Raw genomic sequence first — 24,526 nt, forward strand, 5'->3', positions numbered from 1 at the left:
GTAGCCTGCCTAGGAACGAGTTTGGATTTGCGAGATGCTGCTACTGGTGCCGCTGCTGCTGTTCTTGCTGCGGGAGTAAATACATCTACCCAGTGGGCTGTCACAGTCATATAGTCCTGAGTCTGCCCTGTTCCACTTGTCCACATGTCCGTTGTTAAGTGGACACTGGATACAACCGCATTTTTTTAGGACACTGGTGACACTTTTTCTGGCGTCTCTGTACATTCTCGGTATTGTCTAAATCCCACTGCAGTAATGGCGGATACCGGACGCACGTCTAACACCAACATAAGTGTCAAGGCCTCAGTTATCCACTTTGCAGCAGGATGACTGCTGTGATATTTCATCTTCCTCGCAAAGGACTGTTGGACAGTCAATTGCTTACTGGAAGTAGTACAAGTGGTCTTCCGACTTCCCCTCTGGGATGACGATCTACTCCCAGCAGTAACAACAGCAGCGGCGGCGGCGGCAGCAACAGCAGCAGTAGGCATACCACTCAAGGATCCTCCCCGAAGAATCCCGGTTAGGAGAGGACTCATCAGTCTTGCCAGGGACATGGCCTGCAGGACTACTGACGTTCATGGCTGAGGAAGAAATTGACATTGAGGGAGTTGGTGGTGTGGCTTGCAGGAGCTTAGGTACAAGAGTCAGAAGGGATTTAGGTGTCAGTGGACTGCTTACGCTCTTACCCAAAGTTTCACAACTTGACACTGACTTATGATGAATGCACTGCAGGCGACGTACAGATGGGTCCATGGTTATCTTGACTAGTTTTTTGCGCCTAGGCACAACATGACTTATTAGCATAAACCCTTCATCTGTTGTTCTCAGCTGCAATACAATACAGAGAACAATTCAGCAGGGGATTAAGTCATTACAGCAGAGGATTAGGTCCGACTGGACAGTCTCAGTAAATCCTACTAAAGGTCCAGATAAACGTGGACCCATCTGTATAAGGGAGTATGTTCCTATGTGGTTAACATCCTTAAGCCCTACTTATTACAGATTGACAGAGGCAACACATGGCTTGACACCTGTTGTTCGGATTTTTTGAGAAATAATTCCACACCAAAGAGGTGGCTTTTTTGGTATTTTGCCAAGGCATCACAATGGGCTTCTTCATCCCACGGACAACAGGTGTCTTCCCTGGTGCCTCATTTAAACAAACCACATCACCATCAGAATCCTCTTTGTCAACTTCCTCCTCAGCGCCAGCAACACCCATATCCTCATCCAGGTGTACTTCAACAGTAAGAGAAAAAGGCATTTTGTTTCCCCCAGCACCCTGAATGATAATAGTTACCAGATATAAATCCCACATAATAATAGAATTCAGAGATCTTCGTTACACATATTTGCGCAAATGTGTGGTTAAGCCCCAAAGCCGCATCAAGGCGTCTCTGTATATTTGGGGTCCCTAGCGCTATATCTAGGTGCAGGGTGTGGCACCCCAAAACACCAGCATAAGCCAGAAAGCCCAGCGTAGCATACCAGTGAAAAAACTATAGTGTTAATAAACTAGTATTTAGGAAGCCGAAGCAATAGAGAAAGTGATACAAAAATGAAATGCAATTAAAATAGAGAAATAGTGTTTAGAAATTAATAAGTGAAAAGTGTTAATAGAATGTAAAGGTATGCCACACTAAAGCCATCCAGCTCAGCCAGTCCAGAGGCACCACACCTCACATCTCAATTACCCCAATCTGGGTCTAATATTAACCAGCAAGGAGCCACATGATAATGGCTCCTTACTACAATATGTCTAAGCTCAGAGCTACCTACCTTGGAGCAACCCCATAATGCTCCATGTGGCATGTCAGGGCCTGCACCTCCTCCTAATGCAGGAACCTCTCTGCCTCTCACAACAGACATATATAATGGTAGATGCTCAATTAGCTTAGTGATATCATTCAGGTGCTCGAAAGGGAGGGGTATTTCTGAGCAAGAAAAAAAGGCATTTTGTTTCCTCAAGCACCCTGAATGATAACAGTAACCAGATATAAATCCCACATAATAATAGAATTCAGAGATCTTTGTTAAACATATTTGCTCAAATGTGTGGTTAAGCCCCAAAGCCGCATAAAGGCATCTCTGTATATTTGGGGTCCCTAGCGCTATATCTAGGTGCAGGGTGTGGCACCCCAAAACACCAACATAAGCATACCAGTGAAAAAACTATAGTGTTAATAAATTTAGGAAGCCGAGGCTCTCTATAGCCTCGGCTTCCTAAATACCAATTTATTAACACTATAGTTTTTTCACTGGTATGCTACGCTGGGCTTTCTGGCTTATGCTGGTTTTTTGGGGTGCCACACCCTGCACCTAGAAATAGCGCTAGGGACCCCAAATATACAGAGACGCCTTGATGCGGCTTTGGGGTTTAACCACACATTTGCTCAAATATGTGTAACGAAGATCTCTGAATTCTGTTATCATGTGGGATTTATATCTGGTTACTGTTATCATTCAGGGTGCTGGGGGAAACAAAATGCCTTTTTTTCTTGCTCAGAAATACCCCTCCCTTTCGAGCACCTGAATGATATCACTAAGCTAATTGAGCATCTACCAATATATATGTCTGTACTTCAACAGTGACATCTTCAATTTAAATATCAGAAACTGGACTGTTGGTGCTCCTTCCAGCCCTTGTAGGGGGTGTGCAAATGGTGCAAGGAGCCACCTCTTCTCGTCCAGTGTTGGGAAGGTCAGGCATCACAACCGCTGACACGCTTGGACTCTCCTTGGGGATTTGTGATACCATCTCAGAATGCACAGTTCTTTTCTGTGCTTTTTCCAGCTTAACTCGTTTAATTTTTCTAGCGAGAGGATGAGGGCTTCCATCTAGTGATGAGCGGATTCGGTTTTACTCGGTTTTACTCGGTTTTACTCGGTTCTCAAAACGGCATCTTATTGGCTCACGGATGTCACGTGTTTTGGATAGCCAATAAGATGCCGTTTTGAGAACCGAGTAAAACCGAGTAAAACCGAGTAAAACCGAACCTCGCTCATCACTACAAAGTTCCATCGTCATGTGAAGCTGAACCACTAGTCATGAACATAGGTCAGGACCTCAGCCGTTCCTTGCCACTCCATGTCGTAAATGGCATATTGGCAAGTTTACGTTTCTCCTCAGACCATTTAAATTTATTTTCTTGGGTCTTTTTACTGAACTTTGGCTTTTTTGATTTTACATGACGTCTACTATCACATTGGGCATCGGCCTTGGCAGATGACGTTGATGGCATTTCATCATCTATGTCATGGCTAGTGGCAGCAGCAGTAGGAGGAAGTGGTTCTTGATCTTTCCCTATTTTATCCTCCAAATTTTTGTTCTTAATTATTTTTCTGTAGTTATATAACACAATATGCGGCACAGGAGCACTGGACATATGTCAGCAGAAGATACCACTGTGACTGGTCACTGGACTGACTGATGGTTAATGCACAGGACACTGCCATTGGTCTGATGCAGGACAACACAGCAACACTGTAAGGGACTTGTTATTATTATACAGCAGCACTGGACATATGGCAGCAGGGGATACCACTGTGACTGGTCACTGGAATGACTGATGGCCAGGACACTACCACTGGTCTGATGCGGGACAACACAGCAATACTGTAAGGGACTTGTTATTATTATACAGCAGCACTGGACATATGGCTGCAGAGTATTTCCCTGTGACTGGTTACAGGAATGACTGATGGCTGATGCACAAGACACTACCACTGGTCTGATGCAATACAATACACCACCACTGAACTGATGCAGCACAACACAGCACCCTAAACAGAGGTCCTGGGCATATGGCAGCAAGAGGACACAACCACTGTGACTGGACAGATGCAGAACAAGACACGGACACTGAGGACACTGAGGACGGAGACACATCCTCTCTCTACACTCTCCAATGCCGGAGTGAAAATGGCGGCGACTCGCGGCTCCTTATATGAAATCCAAATCCCGTGAGAATCCGACAGCGGGATGATGACGTTTTGCCTCGTTCTGGTTTCCTAGTCTGGCAGGAAAACCCGAGCCTGACTCGGATCCGGGCTCGGAGCATGAAGTCCGGTAGGGTTCTGTTCTCTGAGAACCGAACCCGCTCGTCTGTAATTATTATACATGTGTGTCTAAGAACAACATTCTAAAAATTACACTCTTACAACAGATTAACTCATTTTTAAATCCCTGTTTTTGTTTTAACATTGATTTGTGCTGGTTGTCAAACTGCTGTGTGCAATCTAAATAGACTTTCTGTATGCACCTCTCCCACCTACATGCCATGTTTTCTAAAAGAATACTTTACTTGTGTTACTCATATTGCACCATTACTTGCATGCTGCAAGTGTTGGCACTTGGCATAATGTACATCACTCGTGCTACAGTAAAAGGACAAACAATATATATAGTACAGTAGTAACTGGGTGAACAAAAAAGTAATTTATTTGCCTTTGTTTTTTCGGCAAAAGAACACATTATTGCATAATTAGCAACAAGAAATGATAATAACAATTTCTTTGTACAAAGAAAAAAAAAAACATTCATATATTTTTACAACACAAACACAACATCAAGCACCTGGATGTGCAGAGGAGCATCTCACAGTGCCAGGTAGCCAATCTCAGCCAACACAATACCTATTTTACAGGAAGGAGCTGCACATTCTAATTCCATAAACCAACAAAAATATGGGGGCAGGAACTATTGGGAATACATTTGGTGAGAAATTTCATTGTAGGCCTTTTTTCTTCTGCCGGATGAAGGGGGGGTTCTGGTGAGTTGTGGGGCACATAAGGTAGACTCCCTGAGAGTCTGAGTGTGGAGGGATGTGATGGCCTGTATGCCTTGGGCAACGGGCCTAGAAGGGTGGTTACCTCATGTATGCCATTGCTAATAGTGGAGGTGAGCTCATGCATCTCCAGGAGCAGAGGCGGAACTACCGCCAGTGCAACCAGTGCGTTGCACTTGGGCCCGCAACTGTCCAGGGGCCCAAAGCGTGTAATGAGTCAAACTGACTCATTACATGCCGCTGTGTACTGCGGGCAACCGCTGCCCGCAGCACACAGCCGCCCGGACAGAGAGGAGAGGAGCGCAGCGGTACGGGGGAGAAGGAGGAGGAGGGAGGTGGAGGAGGGAGCCGCAGCAGCGCTTTACTACTGGTTGAGGCGCTGCTGCTGCTGTCCCTCTGCTTCACTATAGGATGTCTTCCGAGAACAGCCTATAATGAAGCAGAGGGGCAGCAGCAGCAGCGCCTCAACGAATAACACAGCGCTGCTGCGGCTCCCTCCTCCACCTCCCTCCTCCTCCTTCTCTCCTGCCCGGGAATCGTGACCAGAAGCTGCACCGAGGAGCCTGAGCCAGCGGAGAAGGTAAGTATAATTCTTCTTTCTTTCTTTCTTTCTTTCTTTCTTTCTTTCTTTCTTTCTTTCTTTCTTTCTTTCTTTCTTTCTTTCTTTCCATGTGCAAAAAGGGGGACTGTCTGCCGCAATGTGTAAAAAAGGGGATCTGCCTGCCGCAATGTGTAAAAAAGGGGATCTGCCTGCCGCAATGTGTAAAAAGGGGGAATCTGCCTTCCGCAATGTGTAAAAAGGGGGAATCTGCCTGCCGTAATGTGTAAAAAGGGGGAATCTTTGCCGCAATGTGTAAAAAGGGGAATCTGCCTGCCGCAATGTGTAAAAAAGGGGAATCTGCCTGACGTAATGTCTAAAAAGGGGGAATCTGCCTGCCGCAATGAGTAAAAAGGGGGAATCTGCCTGCCCTAATGTGTAACAAGGGCACGCTGTCTGCTGTAATGTGTACAAAGGGACGCTGTCTGCCGTTATGTGTAAAAAGTGTACGCTGTCTGCCACTATGTGTAACAAGGGCACGCTGTCTGCCGTTATGTGTAAAAAGGGCACGCTGTCTGCCGTTATGTGTAAAAAGTGCATGCTGTCTGCCGCTATGTGTAAAAAGGGCACGCTGTCTGCTGCTATGTGTAACAAGGGCACGCTGTCTGCCGTTATGTGTAACAAGGGCACGCTGTCTGCCGTAATGTGTAAAAAGGGACCCTGTCTGCTGTTATGTGTAAAAAGTGTACGCTGCCTGCCGCTATGTTTAACAAGGGCACGCTGTCTGCCGTTATGTGTAAAAATTGTACGCTGTCTGCCACTATGTGTAACAAGGGCACGCTGTCTGCCGTTATGTGTAAAAAGGGGACGCTGTCTGCCGTTATGTGTAAAAAGTGCACGCTGTCTGCCGCTATGTGTAAAAAGGGCACGCTGTCTGCTGCTATGTGTAACAAGGGCACGCTGTCTGCCGTTATGTGTAAAAATTGCACGCTGTCTGCTGCTATGTGTAACAAGGGCACGCTGTCTGCCGCTATGTGTAACAAGGGCACGCTGTCTGCCGTTATGTGTAAAAAGGGCACGCTGTCTGCTGCTATGTGTAAAAAGAGGACGCTGTCTGCCGTAATGTGTAAAAAGGGGACGCTGTCTGCTGTAATGTGTAAAAAGGGGAATCTGTCTGCCGTAAGGTGTAAAAGGGTCTCTACCTGATGTAGTGGTGCTACTGTGCGGCGTAATTTGAATAATGGAGACTACTGTGCACCGTTTTATGAATTGGTATTATTTTGTGGCCACACCCCTTCCCCACGAAGCCACGCCCCTATGAATTTTTGCGTGCGCCTACGGCGTGCACGGCCCCTGTTTTGCATGCAGGGGTGGGGCTCCGATGCCGTTTCTTGCACACAGTGCTAAAATGTCTAGTTACGGCACTGTTGCTAGGTATTCATTTCTCTGGCCCTGAGCAGGTCCCCCTCACCAGATCCTCTCCAGGGGTGAGGGGGTGGACTTGGATGGGATGGGGGGGGGGGGGGGGGCAAAGCATTTTGTCGCACCTGGGCCCACCGCTCGCTAGTTCAGGAGCATCTGTTGCTGGAATTGCTCAGCTCTTTGGCCTTGTTGGCGTATTTCCAACAGAAGCTCCTGGATGGTTTGTTTGGGGCAGGGGGTGGGGGGGGCTTCAGTGTCTTCCCGGTGTGGTGACGAGTCCGGGCCACCCTCAGACATAGAATCAGACACACCCTCCCCAGGCTGGGGGAGTTGCACCATCTTTTCTGTAATTATGTTTGGGGGGAAAAAATGAGTAATGCCATTCGGAATGACATTAAATTGCGTTACATATTGCTAACATAATTACATGGCTTGGCATGCAGAGCTTCAAATGCAGGCATGTCTGTTTCCATCTCGGACACGTCTGCCACCTTCTCATCGGCCACACAGCCCAAGGCAAGCTCCACCAAGGTGGAGTACTCCAGACTCTCAGGAAGTCTGCCCCCAGCTGTTCCTCTCGCATGGCGCCACCGTGCAGATATCTTTCCTTTCAACCGGCACTTGAAGTCATCCCATCTAAAAAAAAATATAAGAATTTACTCACCGGTAATTCTATTTCTCGTAGTCTGTAGTGGATGCTGGGAACTCCGTAAGGACCATGGGGAATAGACGGGCTCCGCAGGAGACTGGGCACTCTAAAAGAAAGATTAGGTACTATCTGGTGTGCACTGGCTCCTCCCTCTATGCCCCTCCTCCAGACCTCAGTTAGGGAAACTGTGCCCGGAGAGCTGACACAACAAGGAAAGGATTTGGAATCCAGGGTAAGACTCATACCAGCCACACCAATCACACTGTACAACTTGTAATAACCATACCCAGTTAACAGTATGAACTACAACAGAGCCTCCTTGGCTCATAACAATAACCCTTTAGTGAAGCAATAACTATATACATGTATTGCAGAGAGTCCGCACTTGGGACGGGCGCCCAGCATCCACTACGGACTACGAGAAATAGAATTACCGGTGAGTAAATTCTTATTTTCTCTGACGTCCTAGTGGATGCTGGGAACTCCGTAAGGACCATGGGGATTATACCAAAGCTCCCAAACGGGCGGGAGAGTGCGGGTGACTCTGCAGCACCGAATGAGAGAACTCCAGGTCCTCCTCAGCTAGGGTATCAAACTTGTAGAATTTTGCAAATGTGTTTGAACCCGACCAAGTAGCAGCTCGGCAAAGTTGTAAAGCCGAGACCCCTCGGGCAGCCGCCCAAGAAGAGCCCACCTTCCTTGTGGAATGGGCTTTTACTGATTTTGGATGCGGCAATCCAGCTGCAGAATGAGCTTGCTGAATCGTGTTACAGATCCAGCGAGCAATAGTCTGCTTAGAAGCAGGAGCACCCAGCTTGTTGGGCGCATGCAGGATAAACAGCGAGTCAGTTTTCCTGACTCCAGCCGTCCTGGAAACATAAATTTCCAAAGCCCGGACTACGTCCAGCAACTTGGAATCCTCCAAGTCCCGAGTAGCCGCAGGCACCACAATAGGTTGGTTCAAATGAAACGATGATACCACCTTTGGGAGAAATTGGGGACGAGTCCTCAATTCTGCCCTGTCCATATGGAAGATCAGATAAGGGCTTTTACAGGATAAAGCCGCCAATTCTGACACCCGCCTAGTTGAAGCTAAGGCCAACAGCATGACCACCTTCCACGTGAGATACTTTAGCTCCACGGTCCTAAGTGGCACAAACCAGTGTGATTTCAGGAAATCTAACACAACGTTAAGATCCCAAGGTGCCACTGGAGGCACAAAAGGGGGCTGAATATGCAGCACTCCCTTAACAAACGTCTGAACTTCAGGCAGTGAAGCCAGTTCTTTTTGAAAGAAAATAGATAGGGCCGAAATCTGGACCTTTATGGACCCCAATTTTAGGCCCATAGTCACCCCTGACTGTAGGAAGTGCAGAAATCGACCCAGCTGGAATTCCTCTTTTGGGGCCTTCCTGGCCTCACACCAAGCGACATATTTTCGCCATATGCGGTGATAATGCTTTGCTGTCACATCCTTCCTAGCTTTTATCAGCGTAGGAATCACTTCATCTGGAATGCCCTTTTCCGTTAGGATCCGGCGTTCAACCGCCATGCCGTCAAACGCAGCCGCGGTAAGTCTTGGAACAGACAGGGCCCCTGCTGTAACAGGTCCTGTCTGAGAGGCAGAGGCCATGGGTCCTCTGTGATCATCTCTTGTAGTTCTGGGTACCAAGTCCTTCTTGGCCAATCCGGAACGATGAGTATTGTTCTCACTCTTCTTTTTCTTATTATTCTCAGTACCTTGGGTATGAGAGGAAGAGGAGGGAACACATATACCGATTGGAACATCCACGGAGTTACCAGTGCGTCCACAGCTATCGCCTGAGGGTCCCTTGACCTGGTGCAATATTTTTTTAGCTTTTTGTTTAGGTGGGACGCCATCATGTCCACCTGTGGCCGTTCCCACCGATTTGCAATCTGCTCGAAGACTTCTTGATGAAGTCCCCACTCTCCCGGGTGGAGGTTGTGCCTGCTGAGGAAGTCTGCTTCCCAGTTGTCCACTCCCGGAATTAACACTGCTGACAGTGCTAGCACGTGATTCTCCGCCCATCGAAGAATCCTTGTGGCTTCTGCCATTGCCATCCTGCTTCTCGTGCCGCCCTGTCGGTTTACATGGGCGACCGCCGTGATGTTGTCTGATTGAATCAGTACTGGGTGGTTTTGAAGCAGGGGCGTTGTAAATGGCCCTTAGTTCCAGTATATTTATGTGTAGTGAAGTCTCCAGACTTGACCACTGTCCTTGGAAGTTTCTTCCCTGAGTGACTGCCCCCCATCCTCGGAGGCTTGCATCCGTGGTCACCAGGACCCAGTCCTGTATGCCGAACCTGCGGCCCTCGAGAAGATGAGCACTCTGCAGCCACCACAGCAGAGACACCCTGGCCCTTGGGGACAAGGTGATCAACCGATGCATCTGAAGATGTGATCCGGACCATTTTTCCAACAGATTCCACTGAAAGATCCTTGCATGGAACCTGCCAAAGGGAATTGCTTCGTAAGAAGCTACCATCTTTCCCAGGACTCGCGTGCAGTGATGCACCGACACCTGTTTTGGTTTCAGGAGGTCCCTGACCAGAGATGACAATTCCTGGGCCTTCTCCACCGGGAGAAACACCTTCTTCTGTTCTGTGTCCAGAATCATGCCCAGGAAAAGCAGACGCATCGCAGGAATCAGCTGCGACTTTGGGATATTCAGAATCCAGCCGTGCTGTTGCAACACTTCCTGAGAGAGTGCTACGCTGACCAACAACTGCTCTCTGGACCTCGCCTTTATGAGGAGATCGTCCAAGTACGGGATAATTATAACTCCCTTCTTCCGAAGGAGTACCATCATTTCGGCCATTACCTTGGTAAATATTCTCGGTGCCGTGGAGAGACCAAACGGCAACGTCTGGAATTGGTAATGACAGTCCTGTACCACAAACCTGAGGCATTCCTGGTGAGGTGGGTAAATGGGGACATGCAAGTAAGCATCCTTGATGTCCAGCGACACCATAAAATCCCCCTCTTCCAGGCTTGCAATAACCGCCCTGAGCGATTCCATTTTGAACTTGAACTTCTTTATATAAGTGTTCAAGGATTTTAAATTCAGAATGGGTCTCACCGAACCGTCCGGTTTCGGTACCACAAACATTGTGGAATAGTAACCCCTGCCCTGTTGAAGGAGGGGGACCTTGATTATCACCTGCTGGAGGTACAGCTTGTGAATTGCCGCCAGTACTACCTCCCTTTCCCTGGGAGCAGCTGGCAAGGCTGATTTGAGGTAACGGCGAGGGGGAGTCGTCTCGAACTCCAGCTTGTATCCCTGAGATACAATTTGTACCGCCCAGAGATCCACTTGTGAGCGAACCCACTGGTTGCTGAAGTTTCGGAGACGCGCCCCCACCGCACCTGGCTCCGCCTGTGGAGCCCCAACGTCATGCGGTGGACTTAGTGGAAGCAGGGGAGGATTTTTGTTCCTGGGAACTGGCTGCCTGGTGCAGCTTCTTTCCTCTACCCTTGCCTCTGGCCAGAAAGGATGCTCCTCTGACCCGCTTGCCTTTCTGAGGCCGAAAGGACTGCATTTGATAATACGGTGCTTTCTTAGGCTGTGAGGGAACCTGAGGTAAAAAAGTGGACTTCAAAGCAGTTGCTGTGGATTAGAGGTCAGAGAGACCGTCCCCAAACAATTCCTCACCCTTATAAGGCAAAACCTCCATGTGTTTTTTAGAATCAGCATCACCTGTCCACTGCCGAGTCCATAATACTCTCCTGGCAGAAATGGACATTGCATTAATTCTAGATGCCAGCAGGCAAATGTCCCTCTGGGCATCCCGCATATATAAGACAACGTCTTTTATATGTTCGATGGTTAGCAAAACAGTATCCCTGTCAGGCAATCAATGTTGTCTGACAGGGTATCAGTCCATGCTGCTGCAGCACTACACATCCAGGCTGAAGCAATAGCAGGTCTCAGTAGAGTACCAGAGTGTGTATACACAGACTTCAGGATAGCTTCCTGCTTTCTATCCGCAGGATCCTTTAGGGCGGCCGTATCCTGAGACGGCAGTGCCACCCTTTTAGATAAGCGTGTTAGCGCCTTGTCCACCCTAGGGGATGTTTCCCAACGTAACCTATCCGTTGGCGGGAAAGGGTACGCCATCAGTAACCTCTTACAAATCACTAGTTTCTTATCAGGGGAACTCCAGGCTTCTTCACACAAATCATTTAATTCATCAGATGGGGGAAAAGTCACTGGCTGCTTTTTCTCCCCAAACATAATACCCCTCTTGGTGGTAACCGGGTTAATATCAGAAATGTGCAATACATCTTTCATTGCAGTAATCATGCATCGGATGGCTTTTGTAGACTGTACATTTGTCTCATCCTCATCTACACTGGAGTCAGACTCCGTGTCGACATCTGTGTCTACCATCAGAGCTAGCGGGCGTTTATGAGCCCCTGACGGCTTCTGAGTCGCCTGGGCAGGCGCGGGCTGAGACCCCGGCTGTCCCAAGGCTGCTGCGTCATCGAACCTTTTATGTAAGGAGTTGACACTGTCGGTTAAGACCTTCCATATATCCATCCAATCAGGTGTCGGCCCCGTCGGGGGCGACACCACACTTATCTGCCCCTGCTCCGCCTCCACGTAACCCTCCTCATCAAACATGTCGACACAGCCGTACCGACACACCGCACACACATAGGGAATGCTCAGACTGAGGACAGGACCCCACAAAGTCCTTTGGGGTGACATAGAGAGAGTATGCCAGCACACACCACAGCGCTATATAACAGAAGGATTTACACTATAAAAAGTGATTTACCCAATAGCTGCTTAAATATCTTATTTGCGCCTAAATTTATGTGCCCCCCTCTCTTTTTTACCCTTCTTGTATCAGGATACTGCAGGGGAGAGCCTGGGGAGCTGCTTCCAGCGGAGCTGTGAAGGGAAAATGGCGCTGGTGTGCCGAGGAAGAAGGCCCCGCCCCCTCAGCGGCAGGCTTCTGTCCCGCGTTTTATGTACTTAATGGCGGGGGTTTTTACACATATACAGTTTTCAGACTGTATTATGTGTATTTTATGCCAAAAGGTATTATAATTGCTGCCCCGGGAGCCCCCCCCCCCCCCAACGCCCTGCACCCTACAGTGACCGGAGTGTGTGGTATGCTGTGGGAGCAATGGCGCACAGCTGCAGTCCTGTGCGCTACCTTAATGAAGACAGGAGTCTTCTGCCGCCGATTTCATCGCTTCTCTTCTGTCTTCTGGCTCTGCAAGGGGGACGGCGGCGCGGCTCCGGGAACGGACGATCGAGGTCAGGCCCTGTGTTCGAACCCTCTGGAGCTAATGGTGTCCAGTAGCCTAAGAAGCACAAGCTAGCTGCAAGCAGGTAGGTTTGCTTCTCTCCCCTCAGTCCCACATAGCAGTGAGTCTGTTGCCAGCAGATCTCACTGAAAATAAAAAACCTAACAAATACTTTCTTTTCTAGCAAGCTCAGGAGAGCCCACTAGGAGCATCCAGCTCTGGCCGGGCACAGATTCTAACTGGGGTCTGGAGGAGGGGCAAAGAGGGAGGAGCCAGTGCACACCAGATATTACCTAATCTTTCTTTTAGAGTGCCCAGTCTCCTGCGGAGCCCGTCTATTCCCCATGGTCCTTACGGAGTTCCCAGCATCCACTAGGACGTCAGAGAAATATATATATATATATATATATTGAGCACAAATATTCAACATATGTTTGTGAAGTTTCCAAAAAAACAGTCTTTACAAGTTTCTGATACAGTCTCTAATATTATGGTCATCATCTTTTAGACACAAAACATACACAAAAATATAGAAAAAAACTAAAGCAAGGATCGACCTATTTCTAATCATTATGAATAAACACCTACACTACATTACTTTGGCCTACTTGTGTAGTACACTGGTAAGTATGGTTCACGGTATAGGGGTTACTCACTGACCTTTCTTGATCTTCCCGGCACTTCTGCTGAGTCACCTGGTAGATGGCTCCTGCTTCAGGTTCGCCAGATAGTAACGGGGGTATTAAGATACACGGACCAAAACTGTGCGATGATACTTCCGGCCTCACTGACACCAGTTTATTTGAACATGGAAGAGGTAAGTTAGGTGAGGGAAACACTACCCGTATGGCGGGTACACAACAAACGTGACACGTTTATGCAGAAGATCTGAGTGCAGCAATAATCCTTCTCAACAATTCTACCAATAATGTCTGCAGTTCTGTAGTACTTCCTTATCAGAAGTCTTTCCGGTGCAAGCCAAGGAAATGGAACAGCGTTTCAATAAATGTGGTTACGATAAGATTAAAACCAAACAGGCACTTCAAGACGCCTTAGATTTGGATAGGGAAGCTATTTTGGATAAACCTATTGGTAAAAGTGATGATAAAAGGAATGAGAGATTCAAATGGGCTTTCACCACAAATTTTTCCTCAAAACATAATAAAGTCCAACGGATTTTTAAAAAACACTGGCAGGTCTTGAAGAAAGACCCAGTAATAGGAGAAGACCTACCAGTAAATCCAACATGCATAATTAGACGAGCTCCGAACCTTAAGGCAAAACTAGTACAGAGTTTATGTCCAACATCGCCTAAAAGCTCCAGAATTTTAACCACTGGCTTTTTTTAGGTGTGGGGCATGTATGGGTTGTAAAAAAGTAAGAAACACTTTCAGCATGAAAATTACAGAGGTCAATATTAATGGCAAAAAGGAAAAGATATCGGAATTTATTACTTGTCATACGTCCAATGTAGTTTACTGCATTGAGTGTACGTGCAGTACATTTTACATTGGACGTACAAGTAGACCCCTTAAAGTTAGGTTGGGGGAACACTTGAGGAACATTGCGAAGGGCATGGAAACACATGCCCTTTCTTTGCACTTTAAAGATGTCCATAAATGTGATTAATCTCAAATAAGGAATTTTTATGGCTTAAAGCATATTACGGGAGATACCAGAGGGAATGATTTAGCATCTAAACTGGCACGGAATGAAATGACCATGATTTTTAACTGTAGCACCCTTGTTCCCAAGGGACTAAATAAGGATTTCGAGTTGAAATGGTTTTTATGACATTTAAGGAGATTAGATGGTGAAATTTATTGTTTTAGATCATGACCTGTTTTAAGTATAAGTATAGTGTTTTTATGAGGAAAAGGTGATGTTATTTAATTGTTCCAATTGAGACACTTATTTTTTCTTTCTTTCCCTTCTTTTGAGGAATTTTTAACAAAACAGGGACTTGTATCTTTACACAAAACCACTCCAATATTGCCGACAATACAGTGATGAGTCATGAATGTGTTAAACTCTCCCGCTGCAGAGGAGAAACACTAGTAGGAGGATGGCACACTTCCGGGAGGATGAGCGAAGCCACGCACCAATGACATCTGGGTGCAGTAGGCGGATGACGACTTCCGCACGCCTGTAAACTACTTCCGGTAATGACGCGTCGGCCCTGGAGGGATGACTTCTTCCGGGCGACGATGATGACTTCCGGATATGACATGCTCTTTTCAAGGCAGGAGTTTCTTAAACCCAGAAAGGAATGGAGTGGACTTGGGGAAGGGGTGTGACAACCTTTTGGGATAGGGACATTAGTGTGCAGTGGATCCATGTCTGGAAATAGGTGGGTCTCAGTGCTGGATTGGGAGGGGTATATATATGTGGAAGTTTTAAATCCTCATTATGCCTTGATAAAGACACCAGAGCATGTCGAAACGCGTTGACAGGAGGATTTGTTCTTTTTGGGGAGACGTTTGGGATACCACCACTGGAGTTGGAAGGCGGGTTCCAGGGACACCTGATATTACCATCTTTACCCATGCTGTTTTGTCTACTTACTTGGCAGACCACTCCGATTGGTGAGAGACCATCCATATCCCCTGAGTTTATGGTGATGTTTTATGATTAAAATGATGTTACACTATTGGAGGCTTTGTTTCTCTCTTTTCAGGTTTACTCCATTGATGAGAGGATTTTGAGTGGAAGGAATCCAGACTGGTGATATTCCAGCTCCTACAAAGCGTGGTTGTCTGCTTTTAATACGGTAGACCTATCATTTTGGTACGAGACTCTTTCAAAGATTCTACCTAAATCTATATGAATGTTTTAGACATAATACACTATGTATGTTTTATTTATTTTTCATGAGCACCTGTGGACTCACCCCAGTATTTTTACAGCATACCGGACAGAGCCAGTGTACCATTATTTTAACAACACCCCTGTATTTTTACAGCATACAAGACAGGATAACAGCGCCCCTGTATTTTTCCAACATACCAGACAGTCCAATGTAAATTCATTTTCACAGCACCCCAGTATTTTTGCAGCATACACAACAGGGCCAATTTGCCTTTTTTTTTTTTTACTACACCCCTGTATTTTTACAGCACACAAAACATGGCCAGTGTACCTTGTTTTTAACAACACCCCTTTATTTTACAGCATACAAGACAGGGTAACAGCACCCCTGTATTAGTACAGCATACAGGACAGGGCCAGTGTACCTATATTTCACCAAATCCCCTGTATTTTTACAGCATACAAGATAGGGACACAGCACCCCTGGATTTTCACAGAACCCCTGCATTTTTACAGCATACAGGACATGGCCAGTGTACTTCTATTTTAACAACACTCCTGCATTTTTACAGAATACAAGAGAGGGCCAGTGTACCTTTGTTTTAAAAACACCCCTGTATGTTTACAGAATACAAGAGAGGGCCAGTGTACCTTTGTTTTAAAAACACCCCTGTATGTTTACAGAATACAAGAGAGGGCCAGTGTACCTTTGTTTTAACAACACCCCTGTATTATTACAGAATACAAGACAGGGTAACAGCACCCCTGTATTTTTACGGCATACAGGACAGGGCCAGTGTACATTTATTTTAACAACACCCGTGTATTTTTACAGCATACAGGACAGGGCCAGTGTACCTTTATTTTAACAACACCCCTGTATTTTTACAGCATACATGACAGGGCCAGTGTACCTATATTTTAACAACACCCCTGTGTTTTTGCAGAATACAAGATAGGGATACAGCACCACTGAATTTTCAGAGCACCTCTGTTTTTTTACACCATACAGGGCAGGGCCAGTGTACCTTTATTTTAACACCTCTGTATTTTTACAGCATACACAATGGGGCCAGTGTAGCTTGTTTTTAGCAACACTCCTGTATTTTTACAGCATACAATACAGGGCCAGTGTAAGTTTGTTTTAACAACACCCCTGTATTTTTACAGCATACAAGACAGGGTAAAAGCACCCCAGAATTTTAACAGAACAAAGGACAGGCCAGTGTACCTTCATTTTAACAACACCCCTGTTTTTTCACAGCACTCAAAACAGGGACACAGCACCCCTGAATTTTCACAGAACCCCTATATTTTTATAGCATACAGGACAGGGCCAATGTACCTTTATTTTAACAACACCCCTGTATGTTTAAAGCACACAGAACAGGGCCAGTGTGCCTTATTTTTAACAACACCCCTTTATTTTACAGCATACAAGACAGGGTAACAGCACCCCTGTATTATTACAGCATAAAGGACAGGGCCAGTGTACCTATATTTCACCAAATCCCCTGTATTTTTACAGCATACAAGACAGGGACACAGCACCCCTGTATTGTCACAGAACCCCTGCATTTTTACAGCATACAGGACATTGCCAATGTACCTCTATTTTAACAACACTCCTGCATTTTTACTTCATACAGGACAGGGCCAGTGTACCTTTATTTTAACAACACTTCTGTATTTTTACAGCATACAGGACAGGGCCAGTGTACCTTTGTTTTAAAAACACCCCTGTATGTTTACAGAATACAAGACAGGGCCAGTGTACCTTTGTTTTAACAACACCCCTGTATTATTACAGAATACAAGACAGGGTAACAGCACCCCTGTATTTTTACAGCATACAGGACAGGACCAGCACCCCTGTATTTTTACGGCATACAGAACAGGGCCAGTGTACCTTTATTTTAACAACACCCCTGTATTTTTACAGCATACATGACAGGGCCAGTGTACCTATTTTTTAACAACACCCCTGTGTTTTTGCAGAATACAAGATAGGGATACAGCCCCACTGAATTTTCAGAGCACCTCTGTATTTTTACACCATACAGGACAGGGCCAGTGTACTTTTATTTTAACAACACTCCTGTATTTTTACAGCATACAATACAGGGCCAGTGTAAGTTTGTTTTAACAACACCCCTGTATTTTTACAGCATACAAGACAGGGTAATAGCACCCCGGAATTTTTACAGAATAAAGGACAGGGCCAGTGTACCTTCATTTTAACAACACCCCTGTTTTTTCACAGCACACACAACAGGGACACAGCACCCCTGAATTTTCACAGAACCGCTATATTTTTATAGCATACAGGACAGGGCATTTGTACCTTTATTTTAACAACACCCCTGTACGTTTACAGCACACATGGCAGGGCCAGTGTGCTTCAATTTTAACAACACCCCTGTATTTTTTCAGCATACAGGACAGGGACAGCACCCCTATATTTCAACAAAACCCCTGTATTTTTACAGCATACAAAACAGGGACATAGCGCCCTTGTTTTTTCACTGTACCCCTGTATTTTAGCAACAACCCTGTTTTTTTACAGCATACAGGTCAGGGCTAGTGTACCTTTATTTTAATGACACCCCTGTATTTTTACAGCATACAGGACATGGCCAGTGTTCCTTGTTTTAACAACACCTCTTTATTTTTTCCAACATACCAGACAGGCAAGTATACCTATATTTTCACAGCACCCAAGTATTTTTACAGCATACAGGACAGGGCCAGATTACCTTTTTTTAACAACACCCCTGTATTTTTACAGCATACAAGACAGGGCAAGTGTACCTTTGTGTTAAGGGTAATAGCACCCCTTTATTTTTACAGCATTCAGGACAGGGGCAGTGTACCGTTATTTTAACAATACTTCTGTATTTTTACAGCGTACAAGACAGTGCCAGCACCCCTGTGTTTTAACAACACCCCTGAATTTTTACAGCATACAGGACAGGGCCAATGTACCTTTGTTTTTACAACACCTCTGTATTTTTACAGCATAAAAGACAGGTACACAACACCCCTGTATTTTCACAGAACCCCTGTATTTTTACAGCATACAGGACAGGGCCAGTGTACCTTTATTTGAACAGCACCCCTGTATTTTTACAGCATGCATGCCAAGGCCAGTGTACCTTTATTTTAACAAAACCCCTTTGTTTTTGCAGCATACAAGACAGGGACACAGCACCACTGAATTTTCAGAGCACTTCTGTATTTTTAAAGCATACAGTACAGGGCCAGAGTTCCTTTATTTTAACAACACCTCTGTATTTTTATAGCATACCGGACAGGCCAGTGTACCTATATTTTATCAACACCCCAGTATTTTTACAGCATACAGGACAGGGCCAGTATACCTTTATTTTAACAACACCCCTGTATTTTTACAGCATACAAAACAGGGCCAGTGTAGCTTGTTTTAAACAACACCCCTTTATTTTTACAGCATACAAGACAGGGTAACAGCACCCCTGTATTATTACAGCATACAGGACAGGGCCAGTGTACCTTTATTTTAACAACAGCCCTGTAATTTTACAGCATACAAAACAGGGACACATAATCCTTGTATTTTCACAGCACCCCTATATTTGTATAGCATACAGGACAGGACCAGTGTACCTTTATTTTAACAACACCCCTGTATGTTTACAGCATACAGGGCAGGGCCTGTGTATCGTTATTTTTACAACAACCCTGTATTTTTCAGCATACAGGACAGGGACAGCACACCTATATTTCAACAAAACCCCTGTATTTTCACAGCATACAAGACAGGGACACAGATGCCCTGTATTTTCGCAGCAACCCTGCATTTTTACAGCATACAGGACAGAGCCAGTGTACCTTTGTTTTAACAACACCCCTGTATTTTTCAGCATACAGGACAGGGCTAGCACCCCTGTATTTTAACAACAATCCTGTATTTTTAAATAACACAAGACAGGGACACAGCACCCGTGTGTTTTTTACAGCACCCCTGTATTTTCACAACACCCCTGTATTTTAACAACACCCCTGTATTTTTACACAATACAAAACAGGGACACAGACCCCTGTATTTTCACAGCACCTCTGTATTTCTTTCTACAGCTTACAGGTCAGGGCCAGCCCCTCTGTATTTTAACAACACCCCTGTATTTTTACAGGATACAAGACAGGGCCAGTGTACCTTTATTTATTCAATACCCCACTACAACATATAGGACAGTGCATCTGTACACACAGGACAGCAACACCCATGTACAGCACCCATAACAACACACAGGACAGCACCCCTAAAGAGTACACACAGGCCCCACCAGACGCCGCCACCCACAGAGAGACAGATGTCTGTCTCCCTCCCTCACTCTCTAAGTCCAAAGTGAAAATGGTGGCAACACGCAGCTCCTTATATGGAATCCAATTACCCGAGAGACTCCAACAGCGGGATGATGACGTTTTGCCTGGTACTGTGGTCCGAGTCTGGTGGGAAGTCCCGAGCTGGACTCGGATCCCGTCTTAGATCGTGAAGTTTGGTGGGGGGGTTCGGATCTCTGAGATCTGAACCCGCACATCTCCAGTATTGAGTGTGTTGTGCAAATAGGACAGCAAACATATTTTGATGATATGTTTAGTGCGTTAATTGCTGAATGTCATTGAGAAATTAGATTGTCAAACTCTTCAATTTGCAGTGTTTTATCACTTAACTTTACAATCACATTTTGATTCCTTAGGTTTTTATTTTACCTTTAGGTGAGGATAAACCCCCCCACCTTTCTGCATTTGTTTGCTAACTAGCAATCGCTACACACATGTATGACAAGCTGCCCAATCCTGCGCTGCGAATCGCTGCTATGCATACGCATCGCTCCTCTGCGATGCCAAATAGTAAACACCTCTTTTGTGCACTGTTGCACTTTTTGTTCTTGATCCTGGTCACACATGTGCGATGCGTTCGCACAGTATTGCAGTGGTCCGTGCATATACATACAGCAGCAATCAGGTCTGAATTAGGCCCTTGGTCACCATACGATGCACCAAAACCACTACACGAGACTGTGCGTTTTATAGAACACGTGTGTGTGATTGCTGTGACTCTCTATAGGAAGCCAATGATGCAGCAGCCTCAGCTTTATGTCATACTAAGTTCTGCTGAGCTTCATCTGACACTTTGTACGTGTGTAAAATGAGTTCCTGAGCGGCTAAAGTCACAGCCCAGCGTCACTAGTGCAGTGTGAGTGGTGTGTGCGTGCGAAGCGTATACCGTATTACTATATTGTATCAGCTGAATCCCCCTCTCTAATCTCATACATCTCTATACATAATAGAATCATTTAATATGAAAAACACATGAACATTAGAGCCCTTCTCAGTCACCAGTACTGTACACATTATTACATACATATAACATTCTGCCCATTTACTCTCCAGTCATACACCAGTCAGGGATGTGGGTATGGACTGTCATACATCCACTATCACAGCATTAGCAGAATACAGGACCAGCAATCCAGGATAATCCCTAATTGTCAGATACAACTCGCACTGTGCATCTACCAGCCAGTCACGGCAACGGATTTCTTCACCCACCTCCATAAACTGCGATCAGAAATCTGCCCCTGTGAGTACGGTGCATAGTTACTTCACTTAATGGAAACTGCCCCTAAGGGTGGAATGTTATATGGTGTGAGTGAATGTGTGAGTACAAACTAACTGCGAGTTTGTACTATGGGGGTAATTCCAAGTTGATCGCAGCAGGAAATTTTATAGCAATTGGGCAAAACCATGTGCACTGCAGGGGGGACAGATATAACATTTGCAGAGAAAGTTAGATTTGGGTGGGTTATTTTGTTTCTGTGCAGGGTAAATATAGGCTGCTTTATTTTTACACTGCAAATTAGATTGCAGATTGAACTCACCACACCCAAATCTAACTCTCTCTGCAAATGTTATATCTGACCCCCCTGCAGTGCACATGGTTTTGCCCAATTGCTAAAAAATGTCCTGCTGCGATCAACTTGGAATTACCTCCTATATGTAAGAGCCTGCGAGTTGGAGAGTTGAAATGCGAGTTTCATTACAAGGTGCGAGTTTTGACAGAAGCCTGCACAGATCAGTGAGATCCGTACAGGTTTCTCCATGCTAAAGTAATTAAATGGTTAAAAAAATCAGAAAATAAACCCCCAACATGGTGTGTCCCAAAAAAACATAACCAGCACGGGGCTCTTTGAGCTGCTCCTGGTTCCAAAAATATGGGAACCAAAACATGTAGAGGTCCCCCATTCTTTAATGAACCAGCACCAGGCTCCACAAGCAGGGGATACACTTGGTGGGATCCCCCAGGCCAAACCATTCATCCCAAAAACTAGACAGCCTGGCCAGGGATTCCTGGATATGTGGGGATCCTGCAATAAAGGTGTCCACCACTTCAGGTCACCCAAGACCTGGGCTGAAGCCCTGGACTATCTCCGGCACCCCTGGATGGTTAAGAGCTGCTTTTATGTATGGGAAGAATAAAGAAAATGGTTTTTTTTTTCTATAAAATCTTTTAATCATTATGTTACATTTAATAAATAACATCCAGTCCTGCAGCTTCACTGTATGTGGCCATCATTGGACTGTTCCACCATAAACTGTTTTTGAATAAGCCGAGGTCCTTGATCAGCCAGCAAACACTCAAAGAATATCTTGTCACAAGTGCCAAGTACTCATTACAGCCCAGAGCCGTGCACACAGAAGCTGCAGTTACTTTGGCTCAGAAAGTCTCTTCAGTATGTGCATTTCCTTTATATTATGGATTAGTTTTAGCTTTAGAGCCTCCGTCCTTACCCCATACACAATCGGGTTCACAATGACAGACGTGAGAAGTCCGGTGATGGACAGTATCACATGAGCGGTGACAGACACTGCGCCACCATTCAGTCTGTACCTTAGAAAGACGAATAGTGATGCTGTCATAAATACAGAGAATGTGACTATGTGGGTCACCAGCGTATGGGCGGCTTTCAGAGAAGCTGCTCCGGAGACCTTCAGGCAGATCAGCAGCGTCCTCATATAGCAGTATATAATAACTATTATGGCAGACAAAATGACAAATAATGTTTCAATAAGTCCAAAGATGTCATTCACTGAGGAACTTCCGCAGGCCAATCTGACCAGGGACATATTGTCACAGAAAATTTTATTAATATTCACCCCACAGAACTGGAGCTTTGCCGTCAGTATCACAGGAACCAGGACCAGTATAAAGACAACGATCCAAATGATAAATATATATGTCAGAGCTTTTACATTTGTCATCAAGGAAGAGTATCTCAGGGGGTTAGCCACGGCCAAATACCGGTCATAGGCCATGGTGGTAAACGTGAATATTTCAACCGTAGAAAAGCTCTGGACACAGAATATCTGTGCGAGACACTGCGGAAATGAGATTGTGGAGGATCCCAACAGCAGGTTCATTATAAATTGGGGGAAGATAATTGTGTTTCCACACGCACCATTGAGAATCAGGTTACCTATGAAAATATACATTGGCTCATGGAGACTTTCCTCAGCCCAGATTACATACACAATCAGGCCGCAGAGCAACATGGTGATTATATACAGGCTGAGGGCTAAGACAAAGTATAGGTATCTATAATTCTCAATGTCCAACAGTCCCAGGAACACAAAAGACGGACTGAACCCAGACAGGTTTTCCCCCTTCATTCCTGCCTCATATTCCATCAGAGACATAATTACTAATACTTTTCTATAATGCTAATACTGAGTTTTGTGTCATGTGAATAAAAGGAAGCGTCAGTCCTATGTGAGGATGGCTGCAGGTAAGTGACTGCGCAGTGACTGTGCTCTGTGATATCTGGATATCCAGTGATTTCCGTCCCTCTTCTTATAGGCATATTTCAGGTAGGAATTCTTCCTCTGGGATTTGCTCTCACAAGGCTTCTATGTCATTGCAAACTGACTGAAATAAAGCAACAGATTTTTTTTTTTTTTTTTTAGCTGGCAAAAAGGCAAAGGGTCATATTTACTAAGCTGCAGTTTGATCAAAATGAATATGTTGCATGTACTAAAGGATACACCTCACACACAGATGAGATACAGTAGCCTATTTCTAGCCAGTAGCAAGGGCTGTGGTACAGCAATGGTGCCAACCACAGCACTCTGTGCCACCTCACCAGTCTCACACCTCTAGTTCTGGCCCTGATATCTCCCATGCTTTTTACTGTATACAAGCTACCATTGGGTGAGATATTGCCATAAGGCCATGTCCTTATCTTCCACTGCTGTGCAACACTACTTCTGTGTTGATCATGGGCAGCTGAACCAATGTACCATCCATGATGTGTATCCTTTCCCACATATAGAAGAATCATTGGCAGCACTTAGATGGGCCTGGCACCTTCCACCATAGATCTGGCTAGTGCATACTGGCATAATCTGGTGACTAAGAAGAATAGGTAGAAGACAACCTTCATAATGCCGATGGGGCTGTTTGAATTTTGTAAGCTGCCCTTTGACTTGTCCAATGCAGTGGCCACATTTCAGTGGATCATGAAACGATGTTTGGTGACCTAAATTTGGAATCCATTTGTTTGTGACTCTGCCAGTAAGTGTTGGTCATGACTGACCACTTCACCAAGTTCACGGTAGTGGTGTCCACAATAGATCAAACTGTGGAATACACTGCCCAGACCATTGTAAGCCAATATTTCAGACTCTATGTGGCTGCCCAGACCACATCTACTCTTATCAAGAAGCCTGCTTCCAGGCATGGGTCATGAGGAGCTGTGCCATGTTCATGACATAGTACAATCAAGAACCATGAGATACCATTAGCAAGGGAATGGGGCCTGCGAGTCATTGAATCAGACCTTTCTCCAAATGACACAAACTATGGAGGTCGGGCAGAAGTGGCATAGGCCCAAGTGATTCCTGAGTTGGTTTGTACCTATAATAACCGGGTCCATTCCACTTCAAGGTATACGCCCTATTATTTTCTGTTTTGGAGAGTCGATAAAGGGCTGGCAGACT

At 45.5% G+C, this 24,526-nt stretch overlaps 1 protein-coding gene across 1 annotated transcript; it reads right to left on the reverse strand.

Annotated features, from left to right (window-relative positions):
- Nucleotides 1–814: 814 nt before the first annotated feature.
- LOC134989466 (olfactory receptor 5AC2-like) lies at nt 815–23,227 on the reverse strand. Its single transcript, XM_063950611.1, has 3 exons — nt 22,242–23,227; nt 7,178–7,386; nt 815–831 (listed from the first exon to the last, which is right to left on the reverse strand). The coding sequence occupies exons 1-3, from the start codon at nt 23,225–23,227 to the stop codon at nt 815–817; spliced, it is 1,212 nt and encodes a 403-aa protein (XP_063806681.1).
- Nucleotides 23,228–24,526: the final 1,299 nt, after the last annotated feature.

This window comes from Pseudophryne corroboree, chromosome 2, assembly GCF_028390025.1.
Source record: "Pseudophryne corroboree isolate aPseCor3 chromosome 2, aPseCor3.hap2, whole genome shotgun sequence".
In the NCBI taxonomy this organism is placed as follows: Eukaryota; Metazoa; Chordata; class Amphibia; order Anura; family Myobatrachidae; genus Pseudophryne; species Pseudophryne corroboree.

Coding starts and splice junctions, on each gene's coding strand:
- LOC134989466 (XM_063950611.1), bottom strand. CDS start 23,227: ATGTCTCTGATGGAATATGAGGCAGGAATGAAGGGGGAAAACCTGTCT. Junction 7,387..22,241: donor AAGAGACTTTCTGAGCCAAA/GTAACTGCAGCT, acceptor ATTTTTTTTTAG/ATGGGATGACTTCAAGTGCC.